Source organism: Hypanus sabinus, chromosome 8 (genome assembly GCF_030144855.1).
Source record: "Hypanus sabinus isolate sHypSab1 chromosome 8, sHypSab1.hap1, whole genome shotgun sequence".
Lineage (NCBI taxonomy): Eukaryota > Metazoa > Chordata > Chondrichthyes > Myliobatiformes > Dasyatidae > Hypanus > Hypanus sabinus.
The window spans coordinates 746,876-764,851 of NC_082713.1; the positions used below are offsets into that span (position 1 = coordinate 746,876).

Sequence of the window (17,976 nt, forward strand, 5' to 3'; positions counted from 1 at the left end):
GCACCATGGTCCTGAAAAATGTTGTCTCATTTTTACTATGTACTATATCAGTAGTTATGGTCGAAATGACAATAAAAAGTGACTTGACTTGACTTGAGGTTTTTGACCCCAATCTGAACAGCATGGGTGCTGATGTTACCATTAATGCAATGATGCTTTTAGAACCCTTCCAAATCAGTACAGTGTTAAAACCTGAAGTGAAGTGTACCGTTTATACTATGTGTGGAAAAGTACAATTTCTCTTTATATAAATGTATTTATCAGCATCATTTAAGTCAAGATTCTGTGAAATGGTTTTATATTCGTATTGAATATCTGACTGCTTTATATGACCCTGAGAAGCTTCTCTGCAGAGGAGCCATTTGCTTTCAGAGAGATTTCAGTGCTCCCAACAGTGCCCATCAAAACCTCTTTGGGTTTCTGGGGAGCACCTCGATTCTTTATCTTATCATTTATTAATCATAGAATTTTGAAATGACAGAAAACTTGTTGGTTTTAATTTGTTGATCTCCGTTGTACACTCAGAAGGAGAAGTCAGAGCCCCATCAACTGCATCAGGCCCAGTGTGCTGGGACCTTTGAAACGAAAAGGTAAATAGTTTTCTTATTTCAAATATGAAGGCAGTTTAAACACAGCAAGTTCTTGTAGCCTGTGTGGGTGGATGGGTTACCTACAGAGCAACGTTGCACCCTCTACCTTCATGCCTGTCCTTTGGGTACGATGTGTGTCCTTGGACATTAAGCTCCCAGCTGTAGTCTTTCAGCCATGATTCAGTGATGCCCACAACATCATACATTCTGTAACTGTTCTACAAGTTAGTATGTAAGACATAGAAGCAGAATTAGACCAATCAACCCATCAAGTCAGCTGACCCCAGATCCCACTCAACCCCATACTCTTGTCTTTTCGCCATATCCTTTAATGTCCTGAATGATAGGAAATGATCAACTTCTGCCTTCAATATACACACTGACTTGGTCTCCACCGCAGTCCGTGGCAGAGCATTCCACAGATATACTACTCTCTGGCTAAAAAAAAAATCCTTCTAGCCTCTATTCTGAAGGGTTGCCCCTCAATTTTGAGGCTGTGCCCTCTAGTTCTGGATACCCCCAGCATAGGAAATATCCTCTCAACATCTCCATCCTATCTAGTCCTTTCAACATTCAGTAGGTTTCAATGAGATCTTCATGCATTCTTCTAAATTCCAGCAAGTACAGGCCCAAAGCTGCTAAAGACTCTTTGTATGTTAACCCTTTCATTCCTGGAATCATCCTCAGAACTTCCTCTGGACTCTCTCCAATGACAATGCATCCTTTCTGAGATATGGGGCCCAAAACTTGACAATACTACAAGTGTGGCCTGACTAGTGTCTTATAAATGCTTAGCATCATTTCCTTCCTTTTATATTCTATTAACCTTGAAATAAAAGCTAACATTGCATTTGTCTTCTTTACTACAGACTCAGTCTGTAAATTAACCTTCTGGGAGTGTTGCACAAGAACTCCTAAGTCCCTCTGCACCTCTGATGCTTGAACATTCTCCCCATTTAGATATTAGTCCGCACTATTGTTCCTTTTACCAAAATGTATTATCATACATTTCCCAACACTGTATTTCATCTGATACTTTTTTTTGCCTATTCTTTCAATTTTCTACTGTAATCTGTTTGGAGGCATGTATATAACTTCCATCAGGATCCTTTTACCCTTGCAGTTTCTTAACTCAACTCACAAGAATTCAACATCTTCTGATCCTATGTCACATCTTTCAACTGTCCGTGAGAATATTGGTTCCCCTCGGATTCAGGTGCAACCCGTCAGACCTCTCCCAGAAGAGATCCCAATGATCCAAGAACTTGAAGCCCTGCTCCTGAACCAGCCTCTCAGCTACGCATTTATCTGCCAAATCATCCTGTTTCTACCATCACTGGCGCGTGGCACAGGCGGCAATCCAGGTCCTGCTTCTCACCTTTCTACCTAGCTCTCAAAATTCAATTTTCAGGACCTCTTTGCATTTCCTATGTCATTAATACCAATTAGTATCAAGACATCTGGTTGCTCCCCTTTCCTTTCCAAAATGTTGTGGACGCAGTCTGAGATGTCCCTGACCCTGGCACCTGGGAGACAACATACCACTGGGGTGTCCTGTTCATGTCTACGTAATCTCCTGTCTGATCTCCTCACTATTGAGTCCCCTGTCACTACCGCTCCCTTCTTCTCTTGCTTTCCCTTCTGCCCCACGTACCCATGCTCAGTGCCTGTAAACCGGTCACCATGGCATTTTCCCAGGAGGTCATCCCCCACAACAATATGCAAAACGGTATACTTATTATTGAGAGGAATGGCAACAGGGGTGCTCTGATCTAACTGTCTATTCTCCTGACAGTCATGTAGCTCCTCATCACCTGCCAACTTTGGGATAACTACCTCCCTGCAACTGTGATCAATTATCTCCTCAGTCTCCTGTATAAGTTGAAGGTCATCCAGCTGTTGCTCCAGCTCCCTAACACGGTCTTCAAGGAGCTGACCCTTTGCATTTCACACAGATATAGTTCCCCGGGAGACTCTGGGTCTCCCAGTTCTCTGACATCTGGCACGAAGAGCACACTGCCACCATTTACTACATCAGGTACAGTTAGAGGATAAAAGGAACCTTAACCTTTCCTGTATAACTATCTCTCTATATGTCCTCTATTATTCCTCCAGCTCCATCTCCTTAACACAGATTGTTAGAAGCTTGTTGCGGCCACTGGAGATCTCCGTGCTTTTCCACATCCCACAACAGGAGCATTCTTCTATCCTACCATCTCTACTATCCTAACTGAGCAAATGTAAAGAAAGAGAGGGCTACATACAGCTTTTTGTTTTTGCCTTCTCTGACTGAAGGCTCTCCGTCCACTCCAACAATGGTTGCTCCCATGCCCCTGCCTTTTTAACAATTTTTCTTGCTAAACAATTCCAAACAGCAATTGGCTGCTGCTCAGAGCTCCAAAAACCTGCCATGAGTCACTGCCTTTAACAGTCAATCAGCTAACCTGAACAAATTACATCCTCTCAAGCTTCTGGTCTCTCTGAATGGTTGCTGGTCAAAGCTCCAAGATGTTGGGTTCAGGTTAGATTCTCAGAGATACTGACACCCAAGAACTTACTAATGCTTACTCTTAACTTTTCTGAAGTCCACAATCAGTACTTTGCTCTTACTGACATTGAGTGCAAGGTTGTTGCTGTGACACCACTCAACTAGCTGATAATATCTCGCTCCTGTATGCCCTTTCATCACTACCTGAAATTCTGCCAACAATTGTATTGTCAGCAAATGTATAGATGGCATTTGAGCTACGCCTAGCCACGCAGTTATGGGTATAGAGAGAGTAGAGCATTGGGTTCAGCACATATCCCTGAGGTGTTATCAGCGATGTGGAGATGTTATTTCCAAACTGCAGAGATTGTGGTCTTCTGTTTAGGAAGTCGAGGATCCAGTTGTAGAGGGAAGTACAGAGGCCCAGGTTCTGGGAGTCTTTCAATCAGAAATGTAGAGTTGTGTTAAGTGCTGAGCTGTAGTCAATGAACAGTTTCCTGACATAGGTGTTCGTATTGTCCATTTGATCTAAGACAGCATGAAGAGCCAATGAGATTGCCTCTGCCGTACACCCATTGTGGTAATAGGCATATTGCAGTGAATTCAGGTCCTTTCTGAGTCAGGAGTTAATTCCAGCTGTAACCAAACTCTTAAAGCACTTCACTTAGATGTGAATTTTACTGAATGGTAGTCGTTAAGGCAGCTCACCCTACTCTTCTTGTGCACTGGTGTAATTGTTGTTCTTTTGAAGCTGGTGGGAGCTTCTGACTATAGGAATGGAAAAATAATCTTTGTATCCTCTTTAACCACAGGTGAGATGGCAGAAGTCAGAAGAATAGCTAGTGTTCTCTGTCTAAGAAAGGAAACAGACAAACCAGGAAATTATGGGCCAGTGCAACTTGCATTAATGATAAGAAAATTATTGGAGAGGATTCTTAGGGACATGATTTATAGATTTAATCACATTTGGAAAAGCAAGGACAGATTAGGGATAGTCAACATGGCTTTGTGCCAGGAGGTCATGTCTCACACCTGACTATTTTTGAGCAAGTTGATCGATGGATGTTATCTACCTGGATTTTAGAAAAACATTTGATAATGTTCCTCAAAGGGCACCAGTCCAGAAGCTGAAGTCAGTGGGATGACTGTAAGTTAGACTGGTGTTAAATGGTAGATGTTAGTGGTGGAGGGATGCTTTTCTGACTGGAGGTCTGAGACCAGTGGTGTTCCACAGGGATCAGTAACTTTAGTAAGTTTGCAGATGCACAAAAACTGGTGGAGCCTGTAGATAGTGAGGAAGGTTGTCAAAGGGTATAACAGGATAGAGATTGGTTAGAAATGTGGGTGGAGAAATGGTAGATGGAGTTTAATCCAAACAGGTGAAGTGATGCATTTGGGCTCATAAGGTGCAGGATAGATAAATTCCACAGAAGAAGTAGTTCTTATGGCAGAGATAGGCAACCAGGGCTGACAAGGCAAGTTGAGGACTGCATAAAAGCCAAGGAAAGGGCAAAAGTGAGTGGGAAGTTGGATGATTGATGTAAGAAGAGAAAAGATGAAATATGAGGGCAATCCAGCCAATAATATAAAACAGGATACTAAAAGTATTTTCAGTTATATAAAGAGTAAAAGGGAGGTGAGAGTTGACATTGAACCACTGGAAAATGATGCTGGTGAGGTGGTAATGGGAGACGAAGAATTGGCAGATGAACGTAAGGAAAATGGCGTATGAACTTAATGGATACTTTGCATCAGTTTTCACTTTCGAAGACACCAGTAGTGTGCCAAAGGTCCATGAGTTTCATTGCTATTACAAAGGAATAAGGCTAGGCAAACTCAAAGGTCCTAAGGTGGATATGTCACCTGGACCACGTGGGCTACTTATATCCCTAAGACCTGAGGGAGGTTGCTGAATAGATAACAGATGTATTGGTCATGATCTTTCAAGAATCACTTGATTCTGGCATTTCCCAAAGGTGTGGAAGATGGCAAATGTGTCTCCACTCATTCAGAAGGGAGGAGGGCAAAAGAAAGGAAATTATAGGCAGTTAGCTTAACCTCAGTGGTTGGGAGAGTGTTGGGGTCTATTATTAATGATGAGGTTTCAGGGTACTTGGAGACTAATGGTAAAATAAGCCATGGTTTCTGTAAAGGGAAATCTTGCCTGCCAAACCTGTTAAAGTTCTTTGAGAAAGTAATAAGCAGGATGGACAAAAGAGAGGCAATGGATGTTATTTATTTAGATTTTCAGAAGGCATTTGATAAGATGCCACACATAAGTCTGCTTAACAAGATAAAACCCTATGGCATGGATACTGGCATAGAGAGAGGAACAGCTGACAAGTGGGAGAGTGAGTGGAAATAAAAGGAGCCTTTTCTGGTTGTCTGCCAGTGACTAGTGATGTTCCTCGGGGGTTGAGTGGGATCTGGGATTAGCCTTGATGGAGTGTTGGAGGAGACTCTGGGCTGAATTGCTGAATTCTGCTTGTGTGTCTTGTGGGATGTCAAAGCAAGACAGATAAAGTACATAGCTGGACCTTGATGTACAGGGGGATCTGGATTCTCTTGGAGGAGTTTATTGTCTTACACAAATGTAACCCCCTAGGTTCGGTGAGCCGCATAAATCTAGGGGAAGACAGTTGCCATCCCCGCCAAATTGATGAAATCTCGTTTGTATGGATGCTGCGTGATGTGCTTCCCTGTTACAACTCAGTACCATGAAAGATCAGACGGTACACCATATGCAATTAAACAATTGAGCTTTATAATTCTTAAGTTGGCTATAGGGCTTATACAGAAAACAAAAAGAAAAAGGTCCCATTTTAATGAAACAATCTATTGTACACTTTGGAGCTCGCTGTTTTCTGCCCATTAGTTCCCCATCGATTTCCTCCAAGTGTCAACAACTCCCAGGCCCTCGCTTTAAGTCCACTGCATCCTGCGGTCTACCAACTCACTCCTCTCATGTCTTCTCTCTTCGTCTCTCGCCGATAAAAGACCACAAATACCTCCTTTCAGATACACAAGAAAGAAACAACACACCTTTAATTGGATGGCGCATATTCCAAAGCCCCGTAATCTCTTGTCATAACCCAAACACTGCTGCTATAGAAAACCCATTACATTAGCAGTGAAACCTTAAAGAGCGTTACACAATGTATTTGTTTAATTATTCTGCCATTTGCTTATCCATCACCTTCACATTTCTGTTTGTAAAGGATAAATGTCCTCAGTAATCCTTAAAGTCTTTACAGTATCCTTGTGTCTTGCTAATTTATTCTCACCTTGCTTTCTTCATCCAGTGCTAGGACAGTCTTCACTAAGTTCTGAGCCAGGATAGGCTGAGTTTGATTTCCTCAGACTGGAAGTGGCCAAGATGTGGATCTGTGAGCACAAATATATCAATTGTCAAGAGGCCATAAAGTGAAGTCAGGGAGTAAAAAGAATCAATGAGATACGAATCTTTTTTAAAATGAGAGTTGGGTTTGGAACATGCTTGAGGGATGGTGACAGCATTTAAGCACCAAGGTGAGCTCAAGTTGTCAAAGTAAAGCCAGCTAATCCAAGTGCTAGGAAATGGGTTAAGTAGAACTTTGAGTGCAGAACTCTGACATCCCCCCCCCCCATACCTTTCATATTGAATCAAAATGAAATCAAGTTTAATTATCATTCAGACTCTACATGGATACAGTTGAACGAGACAGTGTTTCTTTGGAGCCAAGGTACATAACATCCATTCAAGATAGCGAGAGAGGAAAAAAAACATACACACATCATTACGTAAGAAAACGTGTATACTCCTAGTCCCCGAGCGCCGTGCAAATTGATGATACAGCTGCTGTAATTCTGCCAGTCAAACACTGAAGGGTAGCACTGACAGGAGAAGCCAGCTCCCAAATGAGCACGGATTCCACGCTACACCACCTCCAGCGACATCTCATCTAGACTGCAGCAGCAGGGAAGCCCACTTGGGGCCGAGTCTTCGCTACAACCAAAGGCACGTTGCTGCTTCGTCACCTGTCTCACCACCAAGCGACGGAAACAGGCTTGCAGCGTTCCACATTATCAATGTCCAACAGTCTTGCGATCACAAGAGAAACGTCCAAGACTGTCATTTACAGTTACACTGCATGCTGCTTCCGTCCACCAACTCCAATGTCTCCGAGTAGCAGGCAGCAGGATGGTGTACACCCAGGTTGGCTCCTCTGAACCTTCCTCCAGCCGACTACCAGCTTCTCCTTCTCTGAACAATGAACAGATCACTGATGCTGTAGAACTGCTGTACTTGTTGTTCTTGGATTACAGTAGAGTCTTACAATCATAAAAAACATATTTAAAAAGAGAAGTGCACCTTTGGTTGGCCCCCAAGAGGCCACTGTGTTCGAACATGCCGCCAACTTACCAGAAGCCACTCCAATCACCTTAAAATTATGCCTCTTTATATTAGCCATTTCTGCCATAGGGAAAATGTTTCTGGCTATCCACTATATGAAAACCTCTTATCTTGTACACCTCCATCAAGTCACCTGTCATCTTCCTTCGCTCCAAAAAGCTCTGGTTCACTCAACCTTTCCTCATCAACTCCTGGTAAATCCCCTCTACACCTTCTCTACAGTTTATACATCATTCCTATGAAGAGGGGACTGTACAGTGAGTATAAATTATGCTTAATCATCAGTGTGATAAGATGGGCCAAGGAGCCTGTTTTATCTTCTGAATGATTCTACAAAATGCTGAAATCTTCCAGCTTGCAATTTTCTGGCTCTGTTATAAACTCTTCTCATGGATTTATACAATGGTACAGCACATGGACCTCCCAGCCACGCGATGATACCTCATGTGGCTCTCCCAGCCACGAGCTGGTACAGCATAGCATCGAGCCTTATGGGCCTCCTTGTTCATGCCAAGCGTAATGTTGCTATTGATGCTATTTACCTGCTTTAGACCTGCATCCGCCTCTGTTGTTCCCATTCAAGAACTGGTCCAAATGCCTTTTAAATTTGGTAATTGTTTCTACGTCTTCCACCTCCTCTGTCAGTTCCTTCCAGATACCCAGCATCCTCTGCAGAAAGTTTCCCCCTCATGTTTCCATTATACCTGTGGCCCCTCCCTTGTCCTGGGGAAAGATCACCCCTCTATCAGTAACCCAGCCCAGGTGAGTCTTGGAATGTCTTCTGCACGTTCTCTGTCACTGCCATATTCATCCTGCAGTGTGGTGAACAGAACAGTACACATCACTAAGTATAGTCGGATCATTGTGTACAGCTACAAACTGACATTTCAACTCCTATACTTAGTCAAACACACCAGATACCTAAACACAAAGTACCCTGCAGATGCTGGGGTCAAAGGAACATGTACAACAAGCTGGGGGAACTCAGCCAGTCTGGCAGCATCCGTGGAAACAAGCAGTCAACTTTTCAGGCCGAGACCCTTCATCAGGATTGAAGAGGGAGGGAGGGGGCAGGGGCCCTATAAGGAAGGTGGGGGGAGGGTGGGAAGGAGGCGGCTGGTAGGTGCCAGGTGAAAAACCAGTAAGGGAAAAAATCAACGGGTCGGGGAGGGGATAGGCAGGAAAGGTGAAGAAGGAATGTAAGGGGAAAGCACTGTGTTGTAGAAGAAGGCAGAATCATGAGAGAGGTGATAGGCGGTTAGAGGAGGAGGCAGAGTGAAACTGGGTTGGGGGAAGGGAATTACCAGAAGTTGGAGAATTCAGTGTTCATGTCAAGGGGCTGGAGACTACCCAGGTGGTGTATGAGATGTTGCTCCTCCACCCTGAGTTTGACCTCATCATGGCAGTAGAGGAGGCCATGTATGGACATACCCGAATGGGAATGTGAAGCAGAGTTGAAGTGGGTAGCAACTGGGAGATCCTGTCTGTTGTGGCAAACAGAGCAGAGGCGCTCAACGAAGCGGTCCCCCAATCTGCGTCGGCTCTCGCCGATGTAGAGGAGGCCACACTGGGAGCACCGGATGCAATAGATAATCCCAACAGACTCACAAGTGTTGCCTCACCTGGAAGGAGGCAAAACCAGATACCTGCTTCCAATCCTGCCCACCCGTGTCTCCGTGGGGCAGTGCCATGGCAACCGGGTTATAGGCACTGACCATGGGTCCATGGTGCAGAAGGGAAAGAGAGAGAAGGGAGTGGCAGTGATAGGGGTCTCAGGAGTGAGGGGAGCAGACAGGAGATTCTGTGGATGTGAATGGGACACCCAGGTGGTATATTGCCTCCCAGGTGCCAGGGTCAGGAACGTCTAAGATCACGTCCACAATGTTTTGGAGAGGGAGGGAGAGCAGCCAGATGTCTTGGTACCAATATGTAACAATGGCATAGGAGGAAAAGCAAAGAGGACCTGAAAAGAGGATTTAGAAAGCTAGGTAGAAAGCTGAGAAGCAGGACTTCCCAGGTAGAAATTTCTGGATTGCTACCTGTGTGACACATCAGTGAGGGTAGAAACAGGATGATTTGGCAGATAAATGTGTGACTGAGATGCTGGTGTAGGGGGCAAGGCTTCAGATTCTTGGATGATTGGGATCTCTTTTGGGGGAGGTATGATCAGTTCAAAAGTGACGGGTTGTACCTGAACCCAAGGGGGACCAGTATTATTATGGGCAGGTTTGTTAGAGTTGTTGGGGAGGGTTTAAGCTAATTTGGCAGAGGGGTGGGAACCGGAGTGATGGGATTCAGGATAGGAGGGATGGTAAAAAAGTAAATATAGTGTGCAGTCAGACTCTTAGAAAGAGCAGGCAGATGACAGGACATAGTCACAGCCAACAGGGTGAGTATCAGTACATTAGAGATGCAAGATCAAAAAGTTAGCAAATACAGTACTCAAGGTGTTGCATTTCATTGCGCGGAGTCTAAGAAACCAGGTGGATGATTTTGTTGCACTATTGCAGATTGCCAGGTATGATGTTGTGGCCATCACTGAATTGTGGCTGAAAGATGGTTCTAGTTGAGAGCTACACATAATATCAGAGAGATAGGAAGGTAAACAGAAGGCGTTGGTGTGGCTCTACTGGTAAAGAATGGCATCAAATCATTAGGACGATGTGACATAGGATTGGAAGGTGTTGAATCTTTGTGGGTTGAGTTAAAAAAACTGCAAGGGTAAAAGGACCCTGTTGGCAGTTTATATACTGGCCTCCCTACAGTGGCTGGGATGTGGACCACAGATTACAACAGGAAACAGAAAGGCGTGTCAAAAGGGCAATGTTATGATAGTCATGGGAGATTTTAACATGCAGGTTGATTGGGAAAAATCAGATTGATAATGGATCTCAAGAGAGTGAGTTTGTTGAATGCCTATGAGATGGGTTTTTAGAGCAGTTTGTCATTGAGCTTACAAGGAGATCAGCTATACTGGATTGGGTGTTATGTAATGAACTGGAGGCGAGTAGGAAGATTAAGGTAAAAGAATCCTTTGGAACCAGTGATCAGAATATGATTGAGTTCAAGTTGAAACTTGATGGGAAGAAAGTAAAGTCTGACGTAGCACTATTTCAGTGAGTATGGAAATTACAATGGTATGAGAGAGGAGTTGGCCAAAGTAAATTGGAAGGAGCTGCTGGCAGGGATGACAGCTGAGCAGCAATGGCGTGAGTTTCTGGGGGAAAATTAGGAAATTGCAGGACGTATATTCCAAAAATGAAAAAAATACTTCAAATGGTAAAATAGTACAATCGTGGCTGACAAGGGAAGTCAAAGGTAATGTAAAAGCAAAAGAAAGGGCATACAACAAAGCAAAAATTAGTGGGAAGATAGAGGATTAAGAAGTTTTTGAAAACCTACAGAGAGCAACTAAAAGAATTATTAGAAAGGAATAGGTGAAATACAAAAGCAAGCTAGCAAATAATATCAAAGTGGATAGTAAAACCTTTTTCAAGTATGTAAAATATAAGAGACGTAAGAGTGGATATAGGCCCGCTAGAAAATGAGACAGGAGAAATAATAACTGGGTCAAGGAGATGGCTGATGAATTAAACGATTATTTTGCATCAGTCTTCACTGCGGAAGACACTAGCAGTGTGCCAGATGTTGTAGTGTTTGAAGGAAGAGAAGTGGGTGCAATTACTATTACAAGGGAGAAGGTGCTCAAAAAGCTGAAAGACCAAAAAAAAGGTACTTTTTCAGGGACACCCCCCTCTGGTCTCGATATCAATATTTCTTGGGTCTTGCCATGTGTCCTCCCAGAATTTGATCTTGCAAAATGCATTACCTGCCACCTGCCTGGATTAAATTCCAGCTACAAATGTTCCACCTAGTTTTACAATTGACCCATGTCTGACTGCGTCTTCAGATAGCTTTCACCATCTGTCACTTCCATGATGTCTGCAAATTTACTAATCAGACAGCCTACCTCCCTACCCATGTCGTTATACAGCATTAAAACATCTAAAGTTCTGGGTACCAACACAAGGAAGTAGCATCTTCCCAAAAGGATTTTCAACAGTCTGAACCAAAGATGTTCCATTGGCTCACCTTGATATTGAACATATTAATTTGGTTTGTCCAGTCTATTGTCAATCAGAGTTCCCTATCAATATTGTATTGCTGCTCTTGGTTAATTTGCAGTCTGCTGAATCAGAACCATCTCTCACTCACTCTTTGGCCTTTCCCAGCTTAAGTGATCCTGTGGCCTTGAAAATATTCCTCCCCCTCCTGACTCATGTCCTGACATGGTAGAAATTGCTTTGAGGGATCAGGAGGTGAGCCACTCCCCAAGGTAATATAGTTTCAAGTCCTGCTCTTGCAGACGTGGTATTCACTTCGCTGCTCCATATTAATAATAGGGGATGCAGTAAGGGATTTATTCACTGAATGTCACAGATGTTGCCTGGACTCCCCCACTGGTGGGTGTTATTCCCCAGCCGTTGCATGCTGAGAATGGTATTCATGTGCTACTGTGTGTGGAAAGACTTTTCACCCCTCCAGTTAACCCTGATGAGTATTTTATTTAAGAAGACTGTTGTCTCACAAGCAGTATAAGCTGAAACATAGTCAATTTTAGTGGATGTCTTCAAGTATTTGTACTGTATACTGCCTGTCAAAATGTAATTGCTGCCATAGTGTCCAAGGTATCTACAGATACAGTTGTGCTATTTACAATTTTCCCACCTTAGTGCCCGTTAAAATGTAAAGTGCAAGTCTTTTGTACCTTAGAGCAGTTTTCAAAAAGGTGGAAGCCTAAGCAGTTCTTTTCACTGTGAGAATGGCCATGCGACCCGTTTGTACACAACTCAAGTGTGACGATAACTAGGTGATCTGTTCCTCAACGGATATTGGGTGAAGGGTCAAGGATTCACTCCTTCACTGGTACCATAGGGTCTAATGGCACAGAACATTCTGCTGTCATGTCAGGAAGATTGTTGGCCAGTACTGGAGTGCTTTCCTGGGTTTCTGGCTGCAGGACTTGAGCGTTTAGATGGAGGGTGAGGTTCCCTGAGGTATTGTGTAGGGTAGTTTTGTCCACAGTGTTGATGATTGGTCTCTCTGTATTTCAGGTGAGATGGATGCTGAAAGCCAACCAAAGCGACTTTTCCAAGGAACTGCAACAATGCTGCCATCGGAAACATCCCACTCGCCAGAACACCACTCCTGGTGAGAATACCCTTTTACTGGTACTGTTCCAGTATCTGTTTATTGTATTAAAGAGACATTTTCCCATTGCTGTTGAGAAGTGAACTCTGCTCAGCTGTCTCCCTTGCTCTCTGGATCTTTGAAATCCAAAGGTTCAATAACAAGCTTGATATCAGTAGAGATGGTATATATAATTATCTGGATAGACACGGTCTGATTAGGAACAATCAACATGGATTTATGCATGGAAGGTCATGTTTGACAAATCTTATTGAATTTTTTGAAGAGGTCACTAGGATAGTTGATGAGGGTAAAGCAGTGGATGTTGTCTATATGGACTTCATTAAGGCCTTTGACAAGGTTCCACACGGAAGGTTAGTTTGGAAGGTTCAATTGTTAGGTATTAATATTGAAGTAGTAAAATGGATTCAACAGTGGCTGTATGGGGATGTCAGAGAGTAGTGGTGGATAACTGTTTGTCAGGTTGGAGGCCAGTGACTAGTGGTGTGCCACAGGGATCTGTACTGGGTCCAATGTTGTTGGTCATATACATTAATGATCTGGATGATGGGATGGTAAATTGGATTAGTAAGTATGCAGATGATACTAAGATAGGTGGTGTTGTGGATAATGAAGTAGGTTTTCAAAGCTTGCAAATTTTGGCCAGTTAGAAGAGTGGGCTGAAAGATGGCAGATGGAGTTTAATGCTGATAAGTGTAAGGTGCTACATTTTGGTAGGACTAATCAAAATTGGACATATGTGGTAAATGGTAGGGCATTGAGGAATGCAGTAGAACAGAGTGATCTAGGAATAGTTCCCTGAAGGCGGAATCTCATGTGGATAGGGTGGTGAAGAAAACTTTTGGTATGCTGGCCTTTATAAATCAGAGCATTGAGTATAGGAGTTGGGATGTAATGTTAAAATTGTACAAGGCATTGGTGAGGCCAAATTTGGAGTATTGTGTACAGTTCTGGTCACTGAATTATAGGGAAGATGTCAACAAACTAGAGAGATTACAGAGAAGATTTACTAGAATGTTACCTGGGTTTCAGCACCTAAGTTACAGAGAAAGGTTGAACAAGTTAGGTCTTTATTCTTTGGAGCGTAGAAGGTTGAGGGGGGGACTGGATAAAAGTATTTAAAATTATGAGGGGGATAGAGTTGACATGGATTGGCTTTTTCCAATGAGAGTAGGGGAGATTCAAACAAGAGGACATGAGTTGAGAGTTAAGGGGCAAAGATTTAGGGGTAACACGAGGAGGAACTTCTTTACTCAGAGAGTGGTAGCTGTGTGGAGCGGGCTTCCAGTAGAAGTGGTAGAGACAGGTTCGATTTTGTCATTTAAAGTAAAATTGGACAAGTATATGGACAGGAAAGGAATGGAGGGTGATGGGCTGAGTGCAGGTAGGTGAGACTAGATGAGAGTAAGTGTTCAGCACAGACTAGAAGGGCCAAGGTGGCCTGATTCCGTGCTGTAATTGTTATATGGTTATAACAGTTAGCTGTTGGTGTTTGTTCAACACTTCATACCATCTGTGTAGACTGTACATGGACACAACTCTGAGCCCTTCACAAGCACATGTACATGCACGAACATAGGCACGCATGATTATAAACATATTACTGTACATGTACACATGATCCATATGATGAAACACATCTGATCAGACAATGTGTACATTGCTGCCAACGCTGGCGTATATCCCCGACTCCCTGAATGTCTGCCATCTGTCACAGGGTTCAATGCAGGAGCAGCAGAGATATTTCCCGGTCAAGGGCGGGGTGTGTGTGTGTCTAGGTAGGAACTGCAGGTGCTGGTGTTGTCTTGTTCTAATGACATGAAAACCTGGGGATTCATATGTAAGAAATTCAGAACAGCGCAGCAGCTTATTGGTTAGTGTAGGCTATTACATCATCAGCAATCTGGGTTCGATTCCCACTGTCTGAAAGGAGTTTGTACATTCTCCCTGTGACCATGCAGGTTACCTGGCCATGTATGTGAAATTGGGCTTCGTAGGCCTCTAACCTTGTTATATCTTTAAATTAGAAAAATTAAAAGCCCTCTCACCCTCTCCAATCCACTCCGTAGACCCCTTCACCTTCTCCAATCCATGGTGTTGACCCCGTCACCCTCTCCAATCCACTCTGAGTAGACCCCATCACCCTCTCCAATCCACTGAGTAGACCTCACTGACCCTCTCGAATCCCCTCTATGTAGAACAAAGAACAGTGGTGGAAGCAGATATGCTAGTGAAATTTAAGAGACTACTAGACAGGTATATGGAGGAATTTAAGGTGGAGGGTTATATGGGAGGCAGGGATTAAGGGTCTGCACAATAGTAGTCTCTTAAATCTCACTAGTGTATCTGCTTCCACCACAGACTCAGGCAGTGCATTCCACGCACCAACCTCTCTCTGAGTAAAAAACCTTCCTCTAATATCCCCCTTGAACTTTCCTCCCCTTACCTTAAAGCCATGTCCTCTTGTACTGAGCAGTGGTGTCCTGGGGAAGAGGTGCTGCCTGTCCACTCTGTCTATTCCTCTTAATATCTTGTATACCTCTATTATGTCTCCTCTCATCCTCCTTCTCTCCAAAGAGTAAAGCCCTAGCTCCCTTAATCTCTGATCATAATGCATACTCTCTAAACCAGACAGCATCCTGGTATATCTCCTCTGTACCCTTTCCAGGGCTTCCACATCCTTCCTGTAGTGAGGTGACCAGAACTGGACACAGTACTCCGAGTGTAGCCTAACCAGAATTTTATAGAGCTGCATCATTACCCTGCAATTCTTAACTCTGTCACTTGACTTATGAAAGCTACCACTCCATAAGCTTCCTTAACTACCCTATCTACCTGTGAGGCAACTTTCAGGGATCTGTGGACATGTACCTCCCAGATCCCTCTGCTCCTCCACACTTACAAGTATACTGCCATTTACTTTGTACTCTGCCATGGAGTTTGTCCTTCCAAAGTGTACCACCTCACACTTCTCCGGGTTGAACTCCATCTGCCACTTCTCAGCCCACTTCTGCATCCTATCAATGTTTCTCTGCAATCTTCGACAATCCTCAACGCTATCCACAACACCACCAACCTTTGTGTCGTCTGCAAACTTGCCAACCCACCCCACATCCAGGTCGTTAATAAAAATCATGAAAAGTAGAGGTCCCAGAACTGATCCTTGTGGGACACCACTAGTCACATCTTCCCACCTTTATCTCTAATTGGTCCTATCTTCACTCCTGTCTACCTTTTGTTCTTCACATAATTGAAGAATGCCTTGGGGTTTTTCTTTACCCTACTCGCCAAGGCCTGCTCATGCCCCCTTCTTGCTCTCCTCAGCCCCTTCTTAAGCTCCTTTTTTGCTACCCTGTATTCCTCAATAGACTGATCTGATCCTTACTTCCTAAACCTTACGTATGCTGCCTTCTTCCATCTGACTAGATTCTTCACCTCATGTCATCCATGGTTCCTTCACCCTACCATTCTTTATCTTCCTTACTGGGATAAATTTATCCCTAGCATCCTGCAAGAGATCCCTAAACATCGACCACATGTCCATAGTACATTTCCCTGCAAAAACATTATCCCAATTCATACCCACAAGTTCTAGCCTTACAGCCTCATAGTTTGCCCTTCCCCAGTTAAAAATTTTCCTGTCCTCTCTGATTCTGTCCTTTTCCATGATAATGTTAAAGGCCAGGGAGTGGTGGTCACTGTCCCCCAGATGCTTACCCACTGAGAGATGTGTGACCTGACCCGGTTTGTTACCTAATACTAGATCTAGTATGTTGGCCTTTCAACATACTGTGACAGGAATCTGACCTGGACGCACTTGACAAACTCTGCCCCATCTAAACCCTTGGAACTAATTAGGTGCCAATCAATATTAGGGAAGTTAAAGTCACCCATGATAACAGCCCTGTTATTTTTGCACCTTTCCAAAATCTGCCTCCCAATCTGCTCCTCGGTATCTCTGCTGCTACCAGGGGGCCTATAGAATACTACCAATAGAGTAACTGCTCCCTTCCTGTTCCTGACTGTTACCCACACTGACTCAAAAGAGCATCCTGCTGCATTACCCACCCTTTCTGTAGTTGTAATAATATCCATAACCAGTAATGCCACCCCTCCTCCCCTTTTTCCTCCTTCTCTATCCCTTTTAAAGCACTTTTAAAGCACCCAGGAATATTGAGAATCCATTCCTGCCCTGGTGTCAGCCAAGTCTCTGTAATGGCCACTACATCATAATTCCAAGTATGTATCCAAGCTCTCAGTTCATCACCTTTGTTCCTGATGCTTCTTGCATTGAAGTACACGCAGTTTAGCCCTTCTACCTTTACACCCTTTATTCTGTTTCTCTTTCTTCAAAGCCTCTTTATATATTAGATCTGGCTTTACTCCATGCACTATACTTGCAGATCTCGCATGACCTTTATCCTCCTCCACCTCACTATCTGATCTAACATTCAGGTACCCCTCCCCCTGACAATCTAGTTTAAACCCCCCGGAGCAGCACTAACAAACCTTCTTGCAAGGATGTTAGTCCCCCTCCAGTTCAGTTGCAACCTGTCCTGTCGGAACAGGTCCCACCTTCCCTGGAACAAGGCCCAATAGAGGTAGACCCCCATCTCCCTCTCCACATTGGATCTATGTAGACCCCCACTGATCCTCCCCAATCCACTCTGGGTAGACCCCCATCTCCCTTTCCAATCCACTCTGTGTAGACACTACTGACTCTCTCGAATATATTCTGTGTAGCCCCAAATCTCCCTCTCCACATCCAATCTGTGTAGATCCCTCAAAGTTCAAGGTAAATTTATTATCGAACTACATATACATCACCATATAAGACAGTGATACTTATTACGCTCGATAAATCCAAAATCTACAGCAGAATCAATGAAAGGCCACACCAACAGTGTGCAAATGACACAAACTATGTAAATACAAAAAAGAAAAAAAGTAATTAATCAATAAATATTGAGATGAGATGAAGAATCCTTGAATGAGAGTCGACAGGTTGTGGGAACAATTCACTGTTGGGGGGAACTTAAGTTAGCCCTCTTGTTCAGAAGTCCCTGAATCTCTCTCTCCTTCTCCATAAGGCATAGGAGCAGAATTAGGCCATTTAGCCCATTGAGTCTGTTCTGACATTTCATCATCCATTTTCCTTCTTAGCCCCAATCTCCTACCTTCTCCCTGTATTCCTTCATGCCCCGACAAATTAAGAATCTATCAACCTTAGTCTTAAATAAATGTAAAGACGTGACCTCCACAGCCACCTGTGGCAACGAATTCCACAGTCTCAA

General features: G+C 43.7%; 2 protein-coding genes across 5 annotated transcripts in view; one reads left to right on the forward strand and one right to left on the reverse strand.

Moving 5' to 3' along the window:
* pabir2 (PABIR family member 2) overlaps positions 1 to 17,976 on the forward strand; it is a 141,454-nt gene that overhangs the window by 117,355 nt on the left and 6,123 nt on the right. For both annotated transcript variants that reach the window (XM_059976651.1, XM_059976649.1), the window contains exons 8-9: positions 526 to 590; positions 12,586 to 12,682. In XM_059976651.1, coding sequence (XP_059832634.1) covers positions 526 to 590; positions 12,586 to 12,682 — 162 coding nt within the window. The remainder of the gene's footprint in view (positions 1 to 525; positions 591 to 12,585; positions 12,683 to 17,976) is intronic.
* The window catches only part of mospd1 (motile sperm domain containing 1), a 97,617-nt gene continuing 85,461 nt past the window's right edge, over positions 5,821 to 17,976 (reverse strand). For 2 of the 3 annotated variants that reach the window (XR_009513471.1, XM_059976652.1), the window contains 2 exons: positions 6,363 to 6,462; positions 5,821 to 6,089 (listed from right to left, as the gene is read on the reverse strand). Coding sequence is in view for 1 of the 3 variants with exons in the window: in XM_059976652.1 (XP_059832635.1) it covers positions 6,398 to 6,462 (65 nt within the window). In the remaining 2 variants the exon portion in view is untranslated. Of the gene's footprint in view, positions 6,090 to 6,362; positions 6,463 to 17,976 lie in introns of those variants that run through there. The other variant, XR_009513472.1, reaches the window with a different exon arrangement.